The sequence below is a fragment of the Watersipora subatra genome, chromosome 11 (assembly GCF_963576615.1).
Source record: "Watersipora subatra chromosome 11, tzWatSuba1.1, whole genome shotgun sequence".
NCBI classification, from domain to species: Eukaryota; Metazoa; Bryozoa; class Gymnolaemata; order Cheilostomatida; family Watersiporidae; genus Watersipora; species Watersipora subatra.
Genome location: NC_088718.1, coordinates 10679919 through 10701488, shown reverse-complemented (window position 1 = coordinate 10701488; position 21570 = coordinate 10679919). Strand labels below are relative to the sequence as shown.

General features: G+C 34.4%; 2 protein-coding genes across 2 annotated transcripts in view; one reads left to right on the top strand and one right to left on the bottom strand.

The window, feature by feature from the left end:
* LOC137408758 (collagen alpha-1(III) chain-like) overlaps positions 1 to 21570 on the bottom strand; it is a 340292-nt gene that overhangs the window by 53258 nt on the left and 265464 nt on the right. The window lies entirely within an intron of this gene.
* On the top strand, positions 9524 to 20119 carry LOC137407814 (collagen alpha-5(IV) chain-like). The gene is made up of 13 exons (XM_068094194.1): positions 9524 to 9562; positions 10154 to 10279; positions 11211 to 11258; positions 12621 to 12747; positions 13424 to 13624; positions 14057 to 14208; positions 14479 to 14575; positions 14666 to 14872; positions 16169 to 16342; positions 16849 to 17027; positions 17823 to 17919; positions 18024 to 18185; positions 19739 to 20119. The coding sequence occupies exons 1-13, from the start codon at positions 9524 to 9526 to the stop codon at positions 19819 to 19821; spliced, it is 1692 nt and encodes a 563-aa protein (XP_067950295.1). The 3' UTR covers positions 19822 to 20119.

Below are 21570 nucleotides of genomic sequence, written 5' to 3'. Positions count from 1 at the left end.
CATCACGCGCCAAAACAATAACCAAATCATTTTACTACGCCAGAGAAATAAATTGGTTCCATGTGAATGTAATGTGAATTTTGCTGCAAGTCAACCTTTAAATTACTCTCTGCAACTGGGCTTGTCTCCGGTCATCAAGGTTCTCTAGTCACTGGACTCAGACATATCCAGCATTGTCATTCTTATATTGTTATTCTAAACTCGTTGCCAACTAGCCTACCTTCAGTACATGAGCAATTTTACAAAAAAACACGAGTTGGATAAGAAACAAGATCTAGAGAGATTCTTTTGGAAAGTATCAGACGTTATCAAAATTTTTAAAAATTGATTAATAAAATAATCCAAGGTTTATTAACAAGTAAAAAAGGTATCTATAATTAACCAACAGAATGCCTATGATTGACCAATAGAAAAAAGTGTCTCTAATTAATCAATCAATCAAAAAGAGTTCTTATAATTAACCAATCAAAAAAGTGCCTACAATTGACCCATAAAACTCTAAAAGAGTCTATATTTTTTTTCAAAACAAATGATAAAATAGATTATTTTCTATTATCATTGTCACTGTAGTTCTACAAATGGATGACCTCATGACCTCATATAACTCAAAGATGGCTGTCCTAAGGCTGAGAATAGCTGATAAAGTTTTGACCAATGACGAGCCAGTAGCTCCCAATGGTTGACCACCATATCATAAGTGGGGTTGCATCCAAAAATGATCAGACCAGTCAGATTAACCTTGACCTTTGGATTATAATTGTTTTATAATTATTTTTAAGATTACTTCATGATGAACATGGCCAACTTTAATACCGTAAGTCAAATACAGCGTGAAACGCGAAAACATTCATCAAACACGCCTATCAACGAACTTCCAGTTCATTTAATTACCCATAGCCTTTGGCAAGCCTAAGTATGTTAGCACTCCAAAATCTTTGACATCAGCAAAAAAATTGGCAGACCTTTAAGCGAGGTGTTAACACGTGCTGAAGTGCAGATAGCTGTCTTTTAGTGTGTTTAAGAATGTAAAAGGGCGTAGGCTCTAGTAAAATGATTTATTGGAGCACTAGCTTGTACTGATAATATCAATGAAAATGTTTCCTGCATACTTAGGATATATTCATAGGGTTTGCCTAATTGCCGTGGATGTTGATAGCTAATTTGGGTTTATATAACCAATAATTTTTTTAGCTTTATTTCTTTGTAATTTATTACTCTTTTATGCAAAAGTTGGCATAGGAGTGTCTTTAATAGTTAAAAACTTACAAATTCTTAAAATAATGCGTATCAGGACAATTAACTAGTATCAATTTTTCTGGCAGACTAGCTTTCACAACTTACGGTTTCACAATTCCTTTGTTACATTTTAAATCACACTTGAACTGAAGAATTAAAGTAAATGTTGTATTTGCTAATAAAATGCTGTCCAATCAAACAGCTGCGTCTGGCCGAATCGGTTTGAACCTGACAAATGTGGTATGGCTGAAAACCTTATAGGCTAGTTGATCCCACAATACATCGGTGATCGTCTGTAATTACAATGTTCACAACGTCCCAAGCCCGTCAAACACGTCAACGACTAGTCTGCAGCATTGCGTACTCATTATACAACGTGGTCACACAAACGATGAAATAATAATCCCACAACAACTGCCATGAAAAAAATATACATCAAGCAATCCCCGAAACAACTGCTATCTCCGAAGGGGTACACATTGCACAGGCTGTCGTGGATGCCTGGTGAGCTATCTCCGAAGGGGTACACATTGCACAGGCTGCCGTGGATGCCTGGTGAGCTATCTCCGAAGGGGTACACATTGCACAGGCTGCCGTGGATGCCTGGTGAGCTATCTTCGAAGGGGTACACATTGCACAGGCTGCCGTGGATGCCTGGTGAGCTATCGGGAAAGTTTGACAGCTTCCATTCTTCCCGAAGTATCTGCTTTGGCGATGCCATCGGTTTAAGGTGCATACAGTCAACAAGTCATCGCCAATGGAACTACTCCTACATACGTTGATACAGTGTTAACCAGCATTATATGTTTTGACTGCATCAGTTGCTTGTCTCAACCAAAGCGTCTAGACAATTCATTTGCCTACAGTAACCGCCATTGGATTTCTAGTTTACATGACCTTTCACTAGATTTTTTATCCATAATCAAAAGTTTTTTTTATTTTTTCCACAAATAATATCAGATTTTATCCAAATCTGATCATCTGATGATGTTCTGATCGATTCCATTCATTGCATTTTGAATTACCACTGAATTGATCAGTTGCTATGAAATACAAGAAATATTTTACCTGCTAAAATTTTATTGTTCAATCAACTACAAGCTTTGGCTAAACATAGCTACATCAAATTGGCATTGGACAAAGATGATCACTAAACAAGCTTCAGGTTTCTGCTCACTTCTGCCTCTAAAACTTCCAATGATAGAAGCTTCAGGTGCAGTGTAACCTATCCCAGGGTGCTGTGTAGCCTATCACAGGGTGCTGTGTAGCCTATCCCAGGGTGCTGCGTAGCCTATCCCAGAGTGCTGTGTAGCCTATCCCAGGGTGCTGTGTAGCCTATCCCAGAGTGCTGTGTAGCCTATCCCAGAGTGCTGTGTAGCCTATCCCAGGGTGCTGTGTAGCCTATCCCAGGGTGCTGTGTAGCCTATCCCAGGGTGCTGTGTAGCCTATCTCAGAGTGTTGTGTAGCCTATCCCAGAATTCTGTCTATTAACTAGTTTGCTTTAAGCATAAAGGAATACTTTAGTTCTCTTGTCACTGAATCATTTCTTCATTGGTTCAATTTTTTATGTATTTATAAATTATACTGTTGTTGTCTGATTGGTTTCCTTGTTTTTTGATGATGAATTTGCGCAAGGTTTTAGTAGAATTTATAAAAAAGTATTAGTATTTTTTTATCATTTGCAATTGTCTTTGATGTTTGAGGTGATCTGACTGTCAGGATGTTTCAAGATAAAACTCGACAAAACTTCATGTCGATTAAAATGCTCAGAAGAAAAAGATGTGCAAAATGATGTCACTAGTCGCTATCATTGCTACAGTTGATATCAGTTATTGCAGTAAAGTTGGTGTTATGTGTCTCTATTCTGTCGGTCTCTTTGCAAATATAGATGTCATAATCACTATCACTTGACCTGAGCGTTTGAATCACGATCAAGTTTTATCGATTTTAACCTTGAAACATCCCGGCAGTCAGATTACCTCAAACATCAAAAACAATTGCCAATGATAGAAACATACCAATATTTTTTGATAAAGTTTACTAAAATTTTGTGAAGTTCACCTTCACGTGCATCTCGCTATTTGCCTGTTGATCGATAGTTTGTTGCTGAACATTTGCTTGTTTTTGTCATTTTTGTTGATGATGCAAAGCATAAAGCAAAGCTATGAGAGAAGGTCAAGAAAGACGAGCCCGTGCTTTACCATTCAGAGCTAATTTTTTCAAGCTAGACTCAGTCTACTGTATTTTTCGTTGAGCCGTCTGCTTCACTTTCTAAAAATCCTTTTATACTTTAGTAAGTTTGCTCAATCGGTTTTTGTAACAAGGTGATTTTACAAAAAACGCCTGAAAATGAAAGTGATAGCCACTGCTGCAATTATTCCTATTGTTATTTTTTCGATATTTTTTTTACATTGTTATAAACTATAAATGTGAAAGCAGCCATGATCCAGGGGTCTAGCACGCTTGTCCTGCAAACAACAGGTTGGGCATCAATTCCCAAAAAATTCTTCTTGTGGTGACAGGAATGACATCCAAACTTAAAATGCTCTCTGTAACTGGGTACGTCTCCCTCGCTGCTGGACTCAGGCGTGTCTATCCACAACCACAAAGCTGTTGTCTGTGCAACAGTGCTCTTAAAAGCACACACAGTCTCTGGTTGCGGTAAGCTAAACAGACATCCATACATGATGTTCAAGGAATTACTTACACATGAATTTTAGAAAATTACTTTTAACAAGTACATGTATTGTAACTAAATGTATGTTGCACTCTCTTTTCAAATTTGGACGACACAATACAGCAGTAATATTTAACAGAGTGGTTGCTGCTACACACAAATAAACATGACCATCAAAAAAGTTTATTTATAGCCACACTCTATGTGCCATTCAAGTTATATAAAAATGATTCAGAAAGTGTTTCTTTTTCTATAAATAAATTATAAAGTGACTGACCGGTGCCAAGTAAGTTTTCTAGCACCTGCTAACACCTGTTAACACCTGTCACAAAGTTTGGTGACATCTGGAAGTCAATTTGTTTTCTAAGCTGGCATGCAAGGAGCCACCTCATTTTATAGCATAACAAGAACTGAATGTACACCTTTTTATTTATGTGGCATGTACCTTAAGGCGCTTCATCAGCGTACCTAGCAGCTAGCTGTCATATTACATATAAACTCGAGAGATGAAACAAATGAGTTGACAAATAGTGGCCATTACTTTAGATATATTTTACAATTTTATATCACCACATCAAGTTGTTATAAGATTAATACTGTGTTTCATAACGGCTTTAACTTTTAAATATTTTTATATTTATAGCTGTTAGATGCTTGTCTTAAAACTTGGTTGATCTAACAAACCTTACATTTTTTTGGTCAGCAAATATTTTTAAACGCTGACCTAAAATTTATGTGAAGATCAGCTGATAGTACATTAAACATAAACTCATGTAAGTTGAGCTCCATCTCCGGTTTAGTTTTTCTTTGATGATATAGATTTATATAACCAGTTTTTTACACAGAAAATATATTTATTTGAAATCCAGAAAGCATGTTTCATTGAAATGCAAAAAAAATTGGTTTCTCAGAAGTGCAGAAATTCGCAGCAACTTAGTTTTCTGCTTGACAAACAACCTTGTCAAATATCAAACCAGCACATATAAAGAAAATTCTTAAGTGACATATTTATGCTAAAAATACATTACTTTTTTTTGTGTTGTCCTTTTCGAAATAAAGCCAAGCTTCAAAATATAGTACAATCATTTGGGGAGAATGTGATTCCTTAGCTCGTAAAACACATTAACTGTTTTGAGTTACGAAATATGTTGCTTTCAAGTCAATTATGAAACTAATGGGAAAGCTTTTTAACTAATGTTTGTGTGAAAACTGAAAGAATTGATGCTGTTTTAACTATCTCCTAAACTATCAATTGCATTCAATGCATTTTAAATCATGGAATCATTCGCTAATTACGGAATGAAATAAATATTGTAATAGCTAAAATAATATTGTCCAATCAATTACAAGCTTTGGTTAAACCTAGCCTAACTAATTTGCCCATGGCTAAAAACCTATGTTCGTATGTTTTCGGGTCTTGCGGCCATCCCTCCCAACAAAAGCTTACAAAGTTAACACTTTATTTGCTGACCACCAGCTCGTTATTCTCTATATCAACTAGTTTTTTTCAAACATTAAAGAATACTTCTGTTCTCATTTTATTGAATGCTTCATTGATTAAATTCAAAAACTTAGTGAGAGCTTACATCATGCAATGATTTGATTACCACAAATTAGTAAGTCTAACTGCAGCCAACGTAGTTCTATTTCATCTAGTTTTATACTTCTAGTCAAGTTTAGTTTCATCTAAAATAAATAAAATCTCGTACCCTGGCAGTCTAGTGTGCCATGAGCGACCGTCATGTGCTGATAAAGCCCAGAAAATAAGTAGCTACATGATTTCTCTGAAATAACATTCGAGTGCAGGTCTACTAAAAAAATCTAAATGAATATATGGACAATAATTCAGGAACAAGAAAGACTGAGTGGTTGGGTGGTTAATGCGTGGGTTTATTAAACAAATGGTTCCGAGTGTGAATCCGGTACCCTGCAATCATTTTTTTTAACATCCAACTGAGGTGACTATTAAACAAATGCAACTCTTATTATAGTAAAAACTTTGCTTCAGTTGAATGTGCGCAAAATTTTAGTGGATTTTATCAGAAAGTTTCGGTACTTTTATATCATTTGCAATTGCTTTTTATGTTTTTAATGTTTGAGGTAATCTGACTGCCAGCATGTTTCAAGATTAAAATCGACAAAACTTGATCACGATTAAAACACTCAGAAGAAATATACAAGCAAGATGCTGCAACTAGTTGCTATCGTAGCTATAGTTGATAACAGCTATTGTGTTCAAGTTGCAGCATTACGCATCTTTATTTTGTCAACCTCTTTGCAACCATAGATGTCAGCAGCGCATTTTCGCTTGATCTGAGCATTTTAACTGCGATCAAGTTTTATCGATTTTAATCTTGAACCATCCTGGTAATCAAATCACTTCAAACATAAAAAATAATCGCGCAATAATTATTAATAATAATTATATAATATTAATAATTTTTTATCATTAATAATATTGATAAGAAAATACTTTTTGATAAAATCTGCTAAAACCTTTTACAAGTTCATTTGTTTCATTCTTCTCTCACAGCTTCGTCAGTAAGCTAGAAAATTGAAACTCTTAGTCATCACTATCACTAAATCCCATGTTCATTACAACTAGAAAACTTCCTTTTCTTCTGATGAGTAGCCAGCAATGTTGATCCATTGACCTTTTGAACACCATTTTATCATCAGCCAATTTCCACACCCAATCCATACACAACTGCATCTATTGAAACTCAATGTAGCGTAAGTGACAGACTTTAGACTGATCAAGTGGAAATGGCCAAGACAAGCACCTGCCAAAGTCTTTCAGAAGGATTGTCTTTATTTTCTACTCCATTTCCATTTTGAGTTGACACGGCACCAACAGGTATTAGAGAGTTAAATTCAAATATTATCTTTAGTAATTTATAAAGCTTTTATCCTTGTTTGTCCAGACTTGAGTTCACATGTGACCAGGTCAGACATCTTCTATTAAACCTAAATGATGGTAGTAGAATTCAGACCACAGATGTATCCTGCTTGTAGGAGATATCTGATTCGTTTATTCGATGTTCAGTTTTTGTCAGAAATAGAATCATAAAAACTGTGAGACTTTTCGACGACACAATGATTCTCAATGACTTTCAATTTTGGTTCAAAAGGAGTTTTTTTGCAGATTTCTAAAAAAGAGCTGGCAGCATATATAATGATTTTATTGGTATAACTAAATCTAAATAGTTCGAGGTAATTCAGTTTTGACATTTTAGCTAATCTAATTCTCTTTCATTTCAACATGAAAAACTCTTTTTTATACTTACATGTAAATCAATCAGACTAAAAATATATATAAGCAAAAAATAATTTTTTTGCCTACTTAGCGACTATCATTGGCATCAAAATGGCTAATAAATCACTGGTCACTATATTTAGGTACAAAAAAAACAGCATTTTATTAAACAAGCCTTTGAACCTAAGTTCAGTTTGTCTCGGTGACATGCATATGAAAGAGTGCTGGTTAATAGAGCTATACTCAACACAGGTCTACAATTCAATTTTAGCAGGATAGACGAAAATATGACATTTCTGATTTGTCTCCTCTGTATTATTATTTTTGATCTACAGAAACTAGTCTGAATACATTGCCATCCAATCAGAATATTTCTTACGCGTTCTCATTTGTCATATTTTTGGCTTTATGCATCATAATAATATTGCACTTTGGTAGATTTTAGGTTAAATATATAGCATTTGATAGAAAAAATTGTAGCATCTGATATAAATAATTTTTTCTGATAGTAGTAGCTATAAGTAGTGAGCTGTAGTCAAAATTAGGTGAGAGATGCTAATTGCAGTCCATTATATTACACCATCTGCAGCTTACAATCATAATTATGCAGAACCATCTATGTACCTAGATAGTACTTTTACTAGCGAATATTTGATGGAACAATGGTATGTAGCAGATTCAGCTGTGCAATGTTGTGGCAACCAGTGACAATTTTTTATGCCAAATGTTGGTCGCCATGTGGTGAAAGCATAGCAAACAGTTAATGGCATGAGAGTTTCAGTATCAATAAGACATTATAGTCCTAGTTCTTGACAGAAAATAAAATTATGAACACAAATTGTTCTGATACTTATTGAGAAAGCCATATTTGTTACAGCTTTTGACGAAATTAGCCAAAAATTTAGAATTGTGTCAATCAAACAAAAAATTCAGCATAACATAAACTTAGTTTCCTAATGCTCCTTAACCACACTATGTCAATCAACCTTTCCTCCGACACATTGAACCATACAAACGTGAAAGCTTCTTGTCTCCAGTTTTGGCACACCATCGAATGTTCAACAAGTTCAAACTCCATTTTGAGAGGAGATTTGATTTGTTCAACTAAGTTTGAATGTAACTCAACCAAGTTTTGGATAACCACTTTGATGTGGATTGTTCGCAGCACTTATCACATCTATATATATAAATCTCACAGTTCTTTTATCTTTTGGTTGGTCTTTTTGTTCTCATCCCTGTGTCCAGTTACACTGATTAAAATATATCGATGAAAAATTTGTATTGCACTGGATTGGATCTCAAAACCTCCAGATCTAGAGGCGGTTAGCTTAACCACTAGACCAGGTGTCCAACTGAGCACAACTGTTTACAATAGTCAACATATTCATTACATCGGTTAAAATACTTAAAGCGCTCGATGCTTGCACGATTGGCAGTTACGAGTAACGAAACGATTATCAAGTCGTCTGCAAACACGGCATTTGTTTTAGTAAAGGTGAGCCTACCTTTACTAGCTTACCAGGTAAGTTACTCAAATTCAGTGTGTAACTATTTTATTACTCGTGCAACGCCGAGTAATTGTATAATTTGAATCTGAGATTCTTGATACATAATTACTTGGAATTGAAAAATACTGCATTGTCGCAGAGAAAAAAAACTAACTGGTTAGTGTTTGATGATATTCGTGTGAGCTGCATTTGAAATTACTTGTATTAGAGTAAGGTTTGTCAAAAGACTTAGGGGAATCTTTAAAAGACATTTTTTAGAAAGCATATACAACCACATCCTATACCAACAAACTATTTGATGCTAGCAGCATTTCGAGCAAATGCAAAAGTTAAAAGAAAAATAGTGCCATTCTTTTTCGATAACTTGGAAACACCTACTTTCAACTGTATTAATCGGTTTACCCATTTTTAGTTTTAGTAGGCGCTTTACTAAAAGCTGCTAAACTGGCAGCTCTAGCAGGTGCTTCTCTTGTGACACTTATCTTAACGAAGAGTTATCTTCCTACAAGTGACTGTAACTGTCACCAGTTTGGAATTCAAGCTTCTTCCCTGTTCTCACAAAACATTTACCAACCTGCACCAAACCAATGGATGTAAATATAGGCACCGGCAAATTGCGCATTAATCATTTCAGAAAATGCCATAAATACAGCCTGCGATGGTATCAGTAAAGCCAATTTAAGTTTCAAACGATGACACGCCACCTCAACCAGATGTTAAGGCACACTTCTGGCAAGTGTTTGATGATTAGATTTGCGGAGGCATGATTTATGGCGTGTTGATAGAATGGTAGGTGTGGCTTGTTGTTAGGGGCGTGTATTATTTGGGGTATAAATTCAAAATTGTATGGCTAAGTTCAATACAGAAGGGACAAGTGCTGGCAAGGTAAGGTCGATTCTTTTCTTAGCCAATGTTTTTTCTGTGTCCATGTTGTACAGCTAATACTTTCTGACATTTTAAATGCTTTTCAATAGAAATATTTGATTCTAAAAATTCTTAAAGGCCAAAATAAAATAGTAAAATGCATTAACAAAAATCTTTAGCTTCATAAATGACTATATTTGGGTTTCCAAAACAAAATATAGTTATGACTATCTTTCCATATATAATATAAACTGGTCAGATGCCTTCCTATATGTTGTTTCGTGGTCTGTCAAAGTTTATAAAAGTCAGTTCATCCATTTTTGCCTAACAGTTGTAAAGAGTTTAAACAGTTGTAAAGATAGTCTCCATAAACTGAAAAACTAAGCAGCACCAATGCTGCCAGTTACTCTATCTTATTTAACATTCGTGTAGAGTTTTTATATCTGAAACCCTAGATAATAAGCACAATCTTATTCTAATAATTTTTGTATATTTTGTTTAATTTGTGTACTTTTAAAAATTATTTAATAAATTAAAGGTTTCGTTAAGTTCGTAATTTCCTCATTTGTATTCTTGTTGTTTATCAAGTTATGATGCTGTTAATATTTTTAGATGGTGAATACAAAGATGTCCAAGGTCTCCATAGCCATATCCTGCACAATTTTTACAACATTTGTGATTTCTGGAGCCATATTTGCCACATATCTCCTCAACAAACTAGATGTCTTAGAGTCTGAGGTATGGGAAACAGTCCTTTTCATTTGTTTTTGTTCAACATCGCTACAAACATATCTGAAATCATGTGTACATGTGTATTTTTGATGCTATGTATGAAACCGAATACACGCTTTACATATATGGCAGCTTTCTTTAAAATATACATAAATTAAAAAAAATTGTTATCATCTAATTTATACTTTTGTTTATATTATAGAAAAACAACCACTAAAGACATGCATAAAGAGATATCTGAAGAATTATTTTCAGGCTAAAACCCAACAACTGTAGCAAAAAGTTTTAAAGTCTCTAAGGCTAATTTTATGACACGCACGCTATTTATATTAAATACAAAAACTAAAAACATTGCAAAATCCTATGACACATATATATCCTGACTTTTGTTTTATCGTCGGTGCAAAAAGTTAAAACTGTAGTTATCTTGCCTTGGCAGTATCTTGAAGCAACTTCTACAAATAAACTTCCGTTGGATTAAGCTATAGCTTAATTCAACGTCTGACACGGTTGAGCAAAGCCAGTATTGGTTGCTACACGAGAACCTGTTGGCGCATGTCAAACGCTCTTGCCAATAGCTACAGTATCTACGTGACATATTGTTCAAAACATTTTGTCTTCTTGTTGCTATGCCAACCGTTAATGTGCTCAAGCCTTCATATATTAATAACCGCAAGTAATAACTTACGGTATTAGCATTAAGCTCGACTGGTATACGTCAAACCAATCATGCCATTAGTGGGTGAATAATTAAAATACGCTAATTTGGTTTCTGAATAGTAGAATAATAAATCCCTTTTTAACCAAATCTATGATGCATGAAGTGAACTTCCATGACCCGTTTAAACTTAAATAGGTCAATGGTAATCATGACCTAATTTAGAGTAGGTGTGCAGACCTGCTGACAAAGCTGCCAGACCATATTTTTATTTTACAGTTGATTGATCTTTACAAGCTTCCTGATGTAGATCCCACAGCAGCAGCGGTAAGTAAAATTTAATGATATAAATACTATAGAAACAGCAGTGGTAGGTACAATTTACTGGTGTAAATACTATAACAACAGCAGTGGTAAGTACAATTTACTGATGTAGATATTGCAACAACAGCGGTAACAAAAATTTAGTATTTCATCTCTTTTTCCTTACTAAATGATATAATCTAAATATAAATTCTAAATGTCAAAAAACACTAAAAATTCCCATAAAAAATTCCTCAACAAATATGAAGTTGTTTGAAAGGTTGAGTGTGTAACCACACAGTAGCAAGTTGACTAAATATTCTTGAGTTTAAAGTTTTTTTCTGCCAAAAGCCATAAATTCTTATAGACTGTTTGCATGACACACAGCTAGTTTGTATTAATACAAACTTTCTGCTGGTGCTCGATCCAGTAAAGAAAATGATAAATCACAGTTTTTATTAGTTTTATAAAATGTTATTGGAAAAGTTGCTTTTAAATAGGTCTTAGTAATTCAAAAGTTATATCTACAGACGTTTCAAATTTATTGGAATCAACTGAAAATTAACAAAATTTGTACAATTTTTCAGTTTATTTGCTTTAATATTCTTTGCTCCTAGTTATATTGTAAAGTTTTTTTACATTTTTTTATTTTACGAATCTGATAAATTTCTCAATTAAAAGTCATATTAATTAAAAATTAGACAATAAAATCATTCAGTAAAACAGAGTTACTGCTGCAAAAAGATATGGTAAAATCATATCACATGTCAAACAAACAAGGAATAAAAACTCTTGCGTCATAAAATCTGTTGACAAAAAAGATAGATGCGATAGAGTAAAAAGATTACTCGATGCTTAAAAATAATATTATTGTGTTGAAATTCTTTTTGATGGCTTGCAGAATAATCTGGCGTTTTAGGTATAACGATGTTCTGTTGACCACAAGTACCTCAGAATAATACCTCAGAAAAAATACATGCAAAATGACGTCTCTAGTTGCTATCAATGCTATAGTTGATATCAGCTATTGTGTTCAAGTTGCAGTGTTACATGTCTTTATTCTGTCAGTTTTTAAGAACTATAGACGCCATAATCACACTTTCATCTGATCTGAGTGTTTTAACTGCGATCAAGTTTTGTTGATTTTTATCTTGAAACATCAGAGCAGTCAGATCACTTCAATCATCAAAAACAAATGTTAAAAAAATACCGATGCTTTCTCATAAAATCTCCAAAATTTTGGGCAAGTTTACTTTTAAGACAAAATTATAAAACTATTTTTATATATTACGGTTTGATCTCAACAACGTTTACTTTTACGAGAATAGATATAGGTTTATCATCTCCTGTAGTCGCCATTGCTCTAACAAGCGTACGGTTCCTTAGGAAACTGAAAGGGTTAAACGAACCTACAATCAAAGACACAGCAGTTGCCCAGCATATTGCCCATCTGGACCTCCCGGCCCACCCGGACCTCCCGGTCATCCAGGAGTTCACCAAGCCCCAGCTCCAGGTAAAAGAAGCAGTTATAGCAGCTTTCAGTTAGTGTCTGATTTGATAACTTTTTACAAATTTTAACACAACAGCGTAAGGAGACTTTTTGTTCTTGTATTTATTATATTATTATTGTATTATTACTTTGTATTATTATACACATTATTGGTTACTAGTATCATGTGCCATGAGAAATCATCCAGTGTAATAACTATGTGTACAATTATTCCTTTTCATCCCCCAAGTTGGTTGGTTGGTGCAGCTGTTAAGGTATTGGTCTACCATACCAAAGTTGTGGGTTTGAATCCAGTGCAATGTAATATTTTTTCTCAACCTCCAACTCGGCATGATTATAATAAAGATTGATTACTTTTTAACGCTTATTAGGTATAAAGACCAGCATTGCTCACTATTACAGATATCTCTAAAAATTAATCTGTACACTTTTTGCTATAACTAAACCATTAATCTTCTATCGGTTCAAGCTCTCCCAAAGCTCTTTTGGAAGAGATTTTTTTTAAATGACATCGGATTTTCTCGCATGACAGAAGAGACAAATCTTGAACATTGGCAAATTTTAAGTTGGTTACAATTTTTGTCACCTCTTGTTGGGTTTCTGAAAATTGAACCTTGAAATATGAAACTTGAAGTTGACTTCTCACCTCCTTTCATTATTTCTTTATAACAACTTATAGGACCTCCTGGACCAAAAGGACCACTCGGAGATGTTGGAGCACCAGGATACGATGGAGCTCCTGGAGAAGCTGGTCCAGTCGGAATGGCTGGAGCTTCATTTTCTGGACCTGCCGGGCCTAAAGGAGAAATTGGAGATACGGGAAATCCAGGCAGCCACAATCCTGGTTTGAAGGGCGAGATAGGCATGCCTGGTGCACCTGGTTAGTGCTTGCTTTCATTGAATTCTGTCTGAACTTTCATACAACGCTTGATTTGGCAACCAATATTTTTGTATTATGCAAGTTAACTTTTTAGTAACAACATAAAAAACCAAACTACGACAGTATACTTTAATTTCCAAACTGTAAAATACCTCAAACCAGGTGCTAAAGCCTTTTAAGGGTGTAATATGCAAGAAAGACCAGCAGTTAAAAATATAACAGCATAGGTATAAATTGTTTGTTGAGGTGACATCAAATCAAATTAAAACAGTAACAACAAAAATTAATTTGAAAAAAATTGTATTAATTTGGAAAGAAAAAGTGCAATCTGAAATAAATTTATTTACCCTAAACATCATCTCAATTTAACTAGTTCTTCAATATGCCTGTCTCCTGTATTCCATTATTATACTATTGTGATTGGTGACTCAGGTGCCCCCGGCTATAATGGACTGGACGGGGAGAAGGGAGAGCCCAACTACAGCCCTGGTCCACGAGGCTATACAGGTGCTAAAGGAGAGCCGGGAGAGCCTGGAGCTCGTGGACCTAAAGGACCTCAGGGTGCCAAAGGAAACAGAGGCTTTGTGAGTATGACTGCGCAAGAAATGACAATATATATGCATAGGATTTTTTGAATAACTGCTAAACAATTTGCACTGGTTTAAAGCTTGTATTTTGGAACGATACAATGAAATCAAGTTTTTCTACACATGTTCGAAATATGAAGATACTGTCACATAATTAGCTAGAAATTCTGCCATCCAATTCTTTCTTAGGTAAAATAATCTTCAGAAAAAATTTAGGATGTTTATAATTATAGTTCTTTAGTAAAAAGTTATGGTAATCGATTATAGAGCTATCGAGGAGACAAGGGTGAACCTGGTCACCCCGGACCTGCAGGCCTCCCTGGAGCAAAGGGAAAGAATGGAGATTCTATCTACGGAAATCCAGGTAGGCAACTGGTATTACTATAATCATAATTAGCATTCTAAAATCACACCTGCTATGGTAAACTAAAACTTGAGGAACTATCGTTTGTAGGACCTGACGGTCACATCGGTGTAGATGGTATTCCTGGTGCAAAGGGGGATCGAGGAGACTCACATACCGGACCCAAAGGAGAAAAAGGAGAAGTTGGAGCTTTTGGATCTCTAGGAACTTATTATCAGGGACCACCAGGCGAAGATGGACCTCCTGGACACAAGGGTGAAAAGGGAGAACCTGCATACGGCAGACCAGGACTACCAGGTAAGCTCCATAGCGTAGCCCCTTCCTTTGTAATCTAAGGTCTTTGCTTCTTATACCTTTGTGAAGGCAAAACAACTGCAGGCACAAGTATGCATGGTATATCACGCATGTATCAAAATGAGAAATTTAATGATAGCAGCCATAATAATAAAGTTAGTAATGAAAACAATAATATTATTACCTAAATCTATATACATGTATATAAATCTCAAGGTCTGTTTGTCTAGCTATAGCTATTAAAATCTTGGATTGAAGAATCCGTATTCCAGAAGATTTGATCTTAAAACTTCCCTATCACCATGCAGTAACCTAACCAATTGAGCTACGCACTAACCATTGGATTCATTGGACGATATGGGTGGTTATCTAGATTAAAATAGCATAGCGGCTCTGCATTACGTTATGGCGCTAGGTCACTAAAGCTTACTCTCACGGCTCTTATTAGTAAGTTTAGCAATACGGATACTAGCTTCATTAAATTAGCCATTGGCAATGTGCCAGGCTAATGGCAAGTGGCAAGCAACTGCATTACCTGCCACTAGTTATAAGCAATTTTTTAATACCCGTGCAACACTGGACATTCCGCTAGTACTCTAATAAAGCAAGAAATATCAAAAAATATAGTAATAATAACAAAAAAATATGAATAATAATAATAATAAATGATAATAATAATGACAAGAATAGTATTAATAACAATAATAACTATATTAAACCAGTAAGTAATAGGAATAATAACAATATTAATAATAATAATAATGCCAACAATAATAATAATAATTATTGCTATCACTAGTTTTTCAGATTGCCCAAGCTAGTTGTTCTGACCCGAGTTTCAGAGACATTAACACCATCTTAACATCATGCTGTGCAAACTACCAATACAACAATTATAGTAATTTCCACAGTGATGACTCAACATCATACCGTTTAAAGACATTTCTCAAATTACAGCATGGCTTGTAATTTGCATGACTTTGTTTTGTGTTGGCAAATTGTACGAAATTTTAAGTTAACTCTAGAACTACAGCTAAATCTAATGCGAAATAATTATTTTAATAATGCAAAATAGTAGTATGAAAATGTGAAACAATTATTATAGAAACTGTACTTCTAGTTGCCATGAAATAGAATACACCAATAATAGCAATAATAACAATAATGAAAAAATACAATACTCGACTACAAAGAATAATACTGAAAAGATAAATTACAAATACAATAAAAAAATAAAAGAAGTTAATACGTGTGTATGCGAATTTGTTTAGAATGTAATTCGTGCATCTTTTCTTACAGGAAGGAAGGGAGAAATAGGAGAGCCAGGTGTTCCTGGACCAGCCGGTCCACCTGGAACTGATGGTGCAAAGGGAAGAAAGGGCAAGAGAGGTTTTAGCTACCGAGGACTCAAGGGTATGAAGGGTGAGCCTGGTTTACCAGGACCTGATGGAATAGACGGCTACGGAATAAAAGGTCAGTGGGTCACTTCTGTTTTCTCAACTCAAAGTTGTCTCCACCTGTTTAATAGTTGGCTATATCATAGAGTTATCAGGAAAAGTCCTAGGAGCTTACTAACTCTAATTAAAGCAGTTTCAAGTAACAAGTTAACCGCTACTGTGAATGATTTCTTGCATCAGTTGAAAACTGTTTGTACGGAAGATAAATTTTCTCAAAACTCAAAAAACAGATTTTGGGCCAAAAGCAACTCGCACTGCATGTAGAGAAAACTGTTTTTTTAAGGTTTTCAAAACATTTGAATTATTTGCTCTTTTTTGAACAAAGAAGGAAGTCTCTAAGAAGTATAAAGCTTCCATAAACACAATTAAACGCAGACATTGGGACAGGCATAGAGATAAGCATAGAAATAGACACAGAAAAAGATACAAACAGATGTAGACATAGATATGAACATAGAAAATTATACAATTAAAATATTTTGTTTGACAAATGAAGATAATCAATGTGTTTTTGCACTTCAGGAGAGATGGGTGCACCAGGCTACGCAGGTTCTTCCGGGCCAAAAGGAGAGCCCGGCCACCCAGGCATTCCTGGATATGGCGCTGGTCCAAAGGGAATGAGAGGCCATTCCGGACCGCCAGGAATTGATGGTCCACCTGGCCAGAAAGGGCCCAAGGGCAACACAGGCCGCAGAGGCAAGGTAAGTCACTCAGTTATACTAACTTTCTATATATTATTTCTTATTTTTATAACTTTTTATAACTAGTGATAACACTGGTCCAAAAAATATATGCAAAAAAATAAATAAAATTTGTATATAAATGTGTATAAATCGTATATATTGTATATAGGGCCTATACATATATATATATATATATATATTAAACATATATATTATATATACATATATATATATTATATATACATATATATTATATATACATATATATTATATATACATATATGTATGTATATGTATACAATAAATATATATACATATATATTGTATATGTACATATATATTAAACATATATATTAAACATATATACTATATATACATATATTATATATATACATATATATGTATATCTATTGTATATAAAAGTATATATACACAATATATATACGTATATATGTTGTATATATATACATATATATTAAACATATATATTATATATGCATATATATATAAAAAATATATATATATATATACGTATATATATTTATCTATATAAAGAGTACTTGGCTGTTAGTTAGTTGCTATTGATTGACTAACAAGTACTCTCTACATTATACTATAATTCACTCTGCACTGTATTGAGTGCATTTTCTTTATTATTCTTTACGAAACTAGCGTTTTTAATGATAACAACTGTATATATAATACATATTATTGTATTTACGCAGTATACATAGTATAATTGTATGAGGTATAAGCTAGTTGAAGTGTTGTGATGAAATATACGCCCGAAGTTTATGTTAAAACACATTTTAGCACCCTGTTGGTCCCAAAGGAGAACCGGGAGAGAATGGAGCTGATGGCTACAATGGACTGAAGGGAGAACCAGGAGAGCCTGGATACGGCTGGGCAGGTGAGTTAATGATCACAAAAGAAGATAAACAAATACTTGCTATCAAACACTGAATAACAAAAACATAAATTTTCATATTTAACATTTTATCGGTATATCCGTAGGAGAACCTGGCATGCCTGGCGCTCCCGGTTATCGCGGAGTCAAGGGAGAGCCAGGAATGTCATATCCTGGTCCAGCTGGTAACCCAGGACCCGCAGGAAGTCCTGGCCTTAGCTATCCCGGAGCTAAGGGTGAACATGGAGGCAGCCATACAGGTCCTAAAGGTAATGATACTATATATATAATATATCTACATGTACTATAGTATAATATATATAGTGCTAGCTGTACCACCAGGCGCTGCCCGGGTAATAGAAGAGTCTTTGAACAGAAAATTGATTTGTATTTAACATATAACAACATTTGCCATTCTACCTTTCAAACTACATATCATGAGAAAAATGTTTTTATCCTATAAACAATGAGAAGTAGTGAGAGTTGCTCGCTATTAGTCAGTTTAATAATGTGAGCGAACAGCTTCTCGTGACGTTTTGCTATGACCCGGGTCATACGCAAAGCAGTTAGGTATTTGCTCTCATATAATGACTTATATTGGCAAGCTAGCAATTTGATTTCTGTAGTCTAGTGGGTAAGGCGTCAGACTAGTGAGCGGCAAGGTCCGAGATCAAATCTTCTTCGGTACGGAATATTTATTCCAAGATTTTAAGATCTATAGCTGGACAATCAATCCTACACACATACGACAAACCTTGAGCTATATATAAAATAAGAAGATATATATAATATACATGTATTATATTGTATGTAAAAATGACATTAATTCCCATTATGTTAAACTTGGCAGCAGTACTGCAATTGCAACATTTAAAATTTGCGCCTGCACCTTTATTTGTTATAAAAAGTCTTTATTTACAATTGATGGTTTCCAGCATACTTTCTTCCAGCCCAGTACCTTATTCAGCGCTTTTTTTATAGGCCTGGCAAGTAGCTTGGCTTTTTATTTGCAAATGGTTTTAAGAGTTTTTGACATCCCAATATATACCCAGCTGCTCGCAAAGACTAAAAGACACTTCACGACTATCTAGGTTAAGACCTTTGACCTTTTGCCTGAAAGACAGACATTTTACAACACTCTTTATATCTGTTCATTCTACAACTGTGCATGGCTATAAAGGTAATATTAATTGACAAGAAATAGTCAGTTCATGCCCTGACGCATTGTCACACCTTACAATACCTGAACAGTATACAGAGTCAGCAGTGCTGCCTACCTGAGCCTGATGTATTTTATCTTTTTATCTTATCATAAGTTCTAAGAATAAAGAATGCGCTACTGTGTTTCGATACAGACCAACTACCTGCAATAGACAATATTTACTATCAAGTGTTCATTTTTAACAGGAACAATTATTTAATCTCATGTCTACACATGCTACTCATAATTCATAGCTCATAGTTTACAGTTAATAGCTTGTAGTTCATAGTTCACAGTTCATAGTTCACAGCCCATAGTTTACAGTTCACAGCTCAAGCTTTTAACTCAAAAGTTATAGCTCAAAATACTACAATCATGAGCGAGCTTATTGGACCTATTGGTGTCTTATTGGGAAAGGAGTTTGGGCTGCAACAGCAAAACATAAAGTAAAGTTTTTTTTAAATGTAACACTTACAACCAGGCATAATATCGACATGTTCTAGACTTATTTCTTCTAATACTTACCTGTACATACACTATACCTACATACCGATAGGTATAGTGAAAATCGCTGGCAAGCCTAATACAATTTATACTGAGCTACATGTATTTTCTTTGTAGGAATGGTTGGAGAGCCTGGACCAAAAGGACCTCCTGGATCACCTGGCCCATCTCCAGCTTCCTCAAATCCATGGAGTAAATAAACCACCACTATTAGCATTTTACACAAATAATAACTTTTTGAGTATTTTAGCAGAAAATGATTGTTTGTTAAAACTTTTCAAAGCAATTAGACTTCTAAAAAGTTTTCTATTATGCATCATTATGTTGTTTTTTGTTGTTAATGATGCTGCTCTCTGGAAAAGAAACAAAAGCTTTCACTTTTTCTCACCATCCGAAGTCTTACAATTGACAAGTAAATTTTATTGTAACAGGAACATGACGCAAGTCAGTCTTACTGCATTGCTGATCTCTAAGCAATAAATATTCTGGCAAAAAGAACTTGTATGGTTGTTAATTTGTACAAAGGCATCAGCAATGAACTTGCAAAAAATTATAAAAGGTTTTATCATAAAGCATTGGTATACTATCATTCGTGATTGTTTTTGATATTTGAGATGATCTGACTGCCAGGATGTTTCAAGATTAAAATTGACAAAACTTGGTCGCAGTTAAAATACTCACATTAAAAAAAGATGTGATTATGAAGTCTATAGTTGTAAAGAGACTGGCAGAATAGAGACACGTAACTCTGCAACTTGAACACAATAGCTGATATCAACTATAGCAATGATAACAATTAGTGATGTCATTTCACACATACTATCTTACTGAGCGTTTTAACTGCACTCAAATTTGGTGATTTTTATCTTAAAACATCCTGGCAGTCAGATCACCTCAAACATCAAAAACAATTGCAAATGATAAAAAAATACCAATACTTTCTGATGAACTTTACTACAATTTTGAGGGAGTTCATCTGTAAGCTAGGAATCATTAAGCACAACTCATCTTAGACATGCAACAGTTGAAATACTTACAACTAGATTAGAAGACTGTATACATGTACATGCATAAAAAGAAGAGATTCAAGATTACCATAAGTACATTTACTAGCTGTGCTACATGAGCTTGTAACTGTGCTACAATGAGAGGTAATGAGAGTTGCCTGCCACTCGCTATTAGCTTGGCAAAATGCCAATGAATAATTTGAGTAAGCGTACTAATAAGAGCTACTGCTTATCATTACGTTACGCCATCACTTTACATCGTGACGGAAAGCGGTAGCGTATTTGCTCTCATATAGCAACATCTATCGTCTAGTGAATCTATCAAGTTTGTGTGGCTGAAATGGTAAGGCGTCTAAACTAGTGAAACGGAGGTGCCGAGATGAAATCTTCTGCAATACGAGTTCTTTAATCCAGGATTTAATAACTATAGCTGGAACAACACACATAACAACTTTGAGAAATATATGTATAGATGTAGTAATAAATAGTATAAAAGAATGGATTATTCTATGTATCTTCAAAAGCATTTCTACAACTAAACATATTAAAATAAGTCAAATTTAATGATACAAAAGAACTCTAGACTAATAATATGTGGAGTAATTGCTTGGACTAAAAATTATTTCAAAAATAAAATTTTTGATCACTGCAAATCTGACTAAACTTATCTAAAAAAGATGGCATAACTTTGAATAATTTGAAGTGTTAGATGTAAACTATCAATGACCTGTGAACAGGCATTATTCATTCCTAAAACTACCGCTATAACTGGAAAGACAAATGATGGAACAACAAACAGATCAACAGACAAATGACTAACACTGAGATTTATATGTATATAAATTGTTGCACAAACTCTGTTATCTTGGTTGGACATGTCTGGGTCCAGAGGCAAGGTAACCTCAATGACTAGAGACACGCTTATTTGCAGAGAGCAATTTA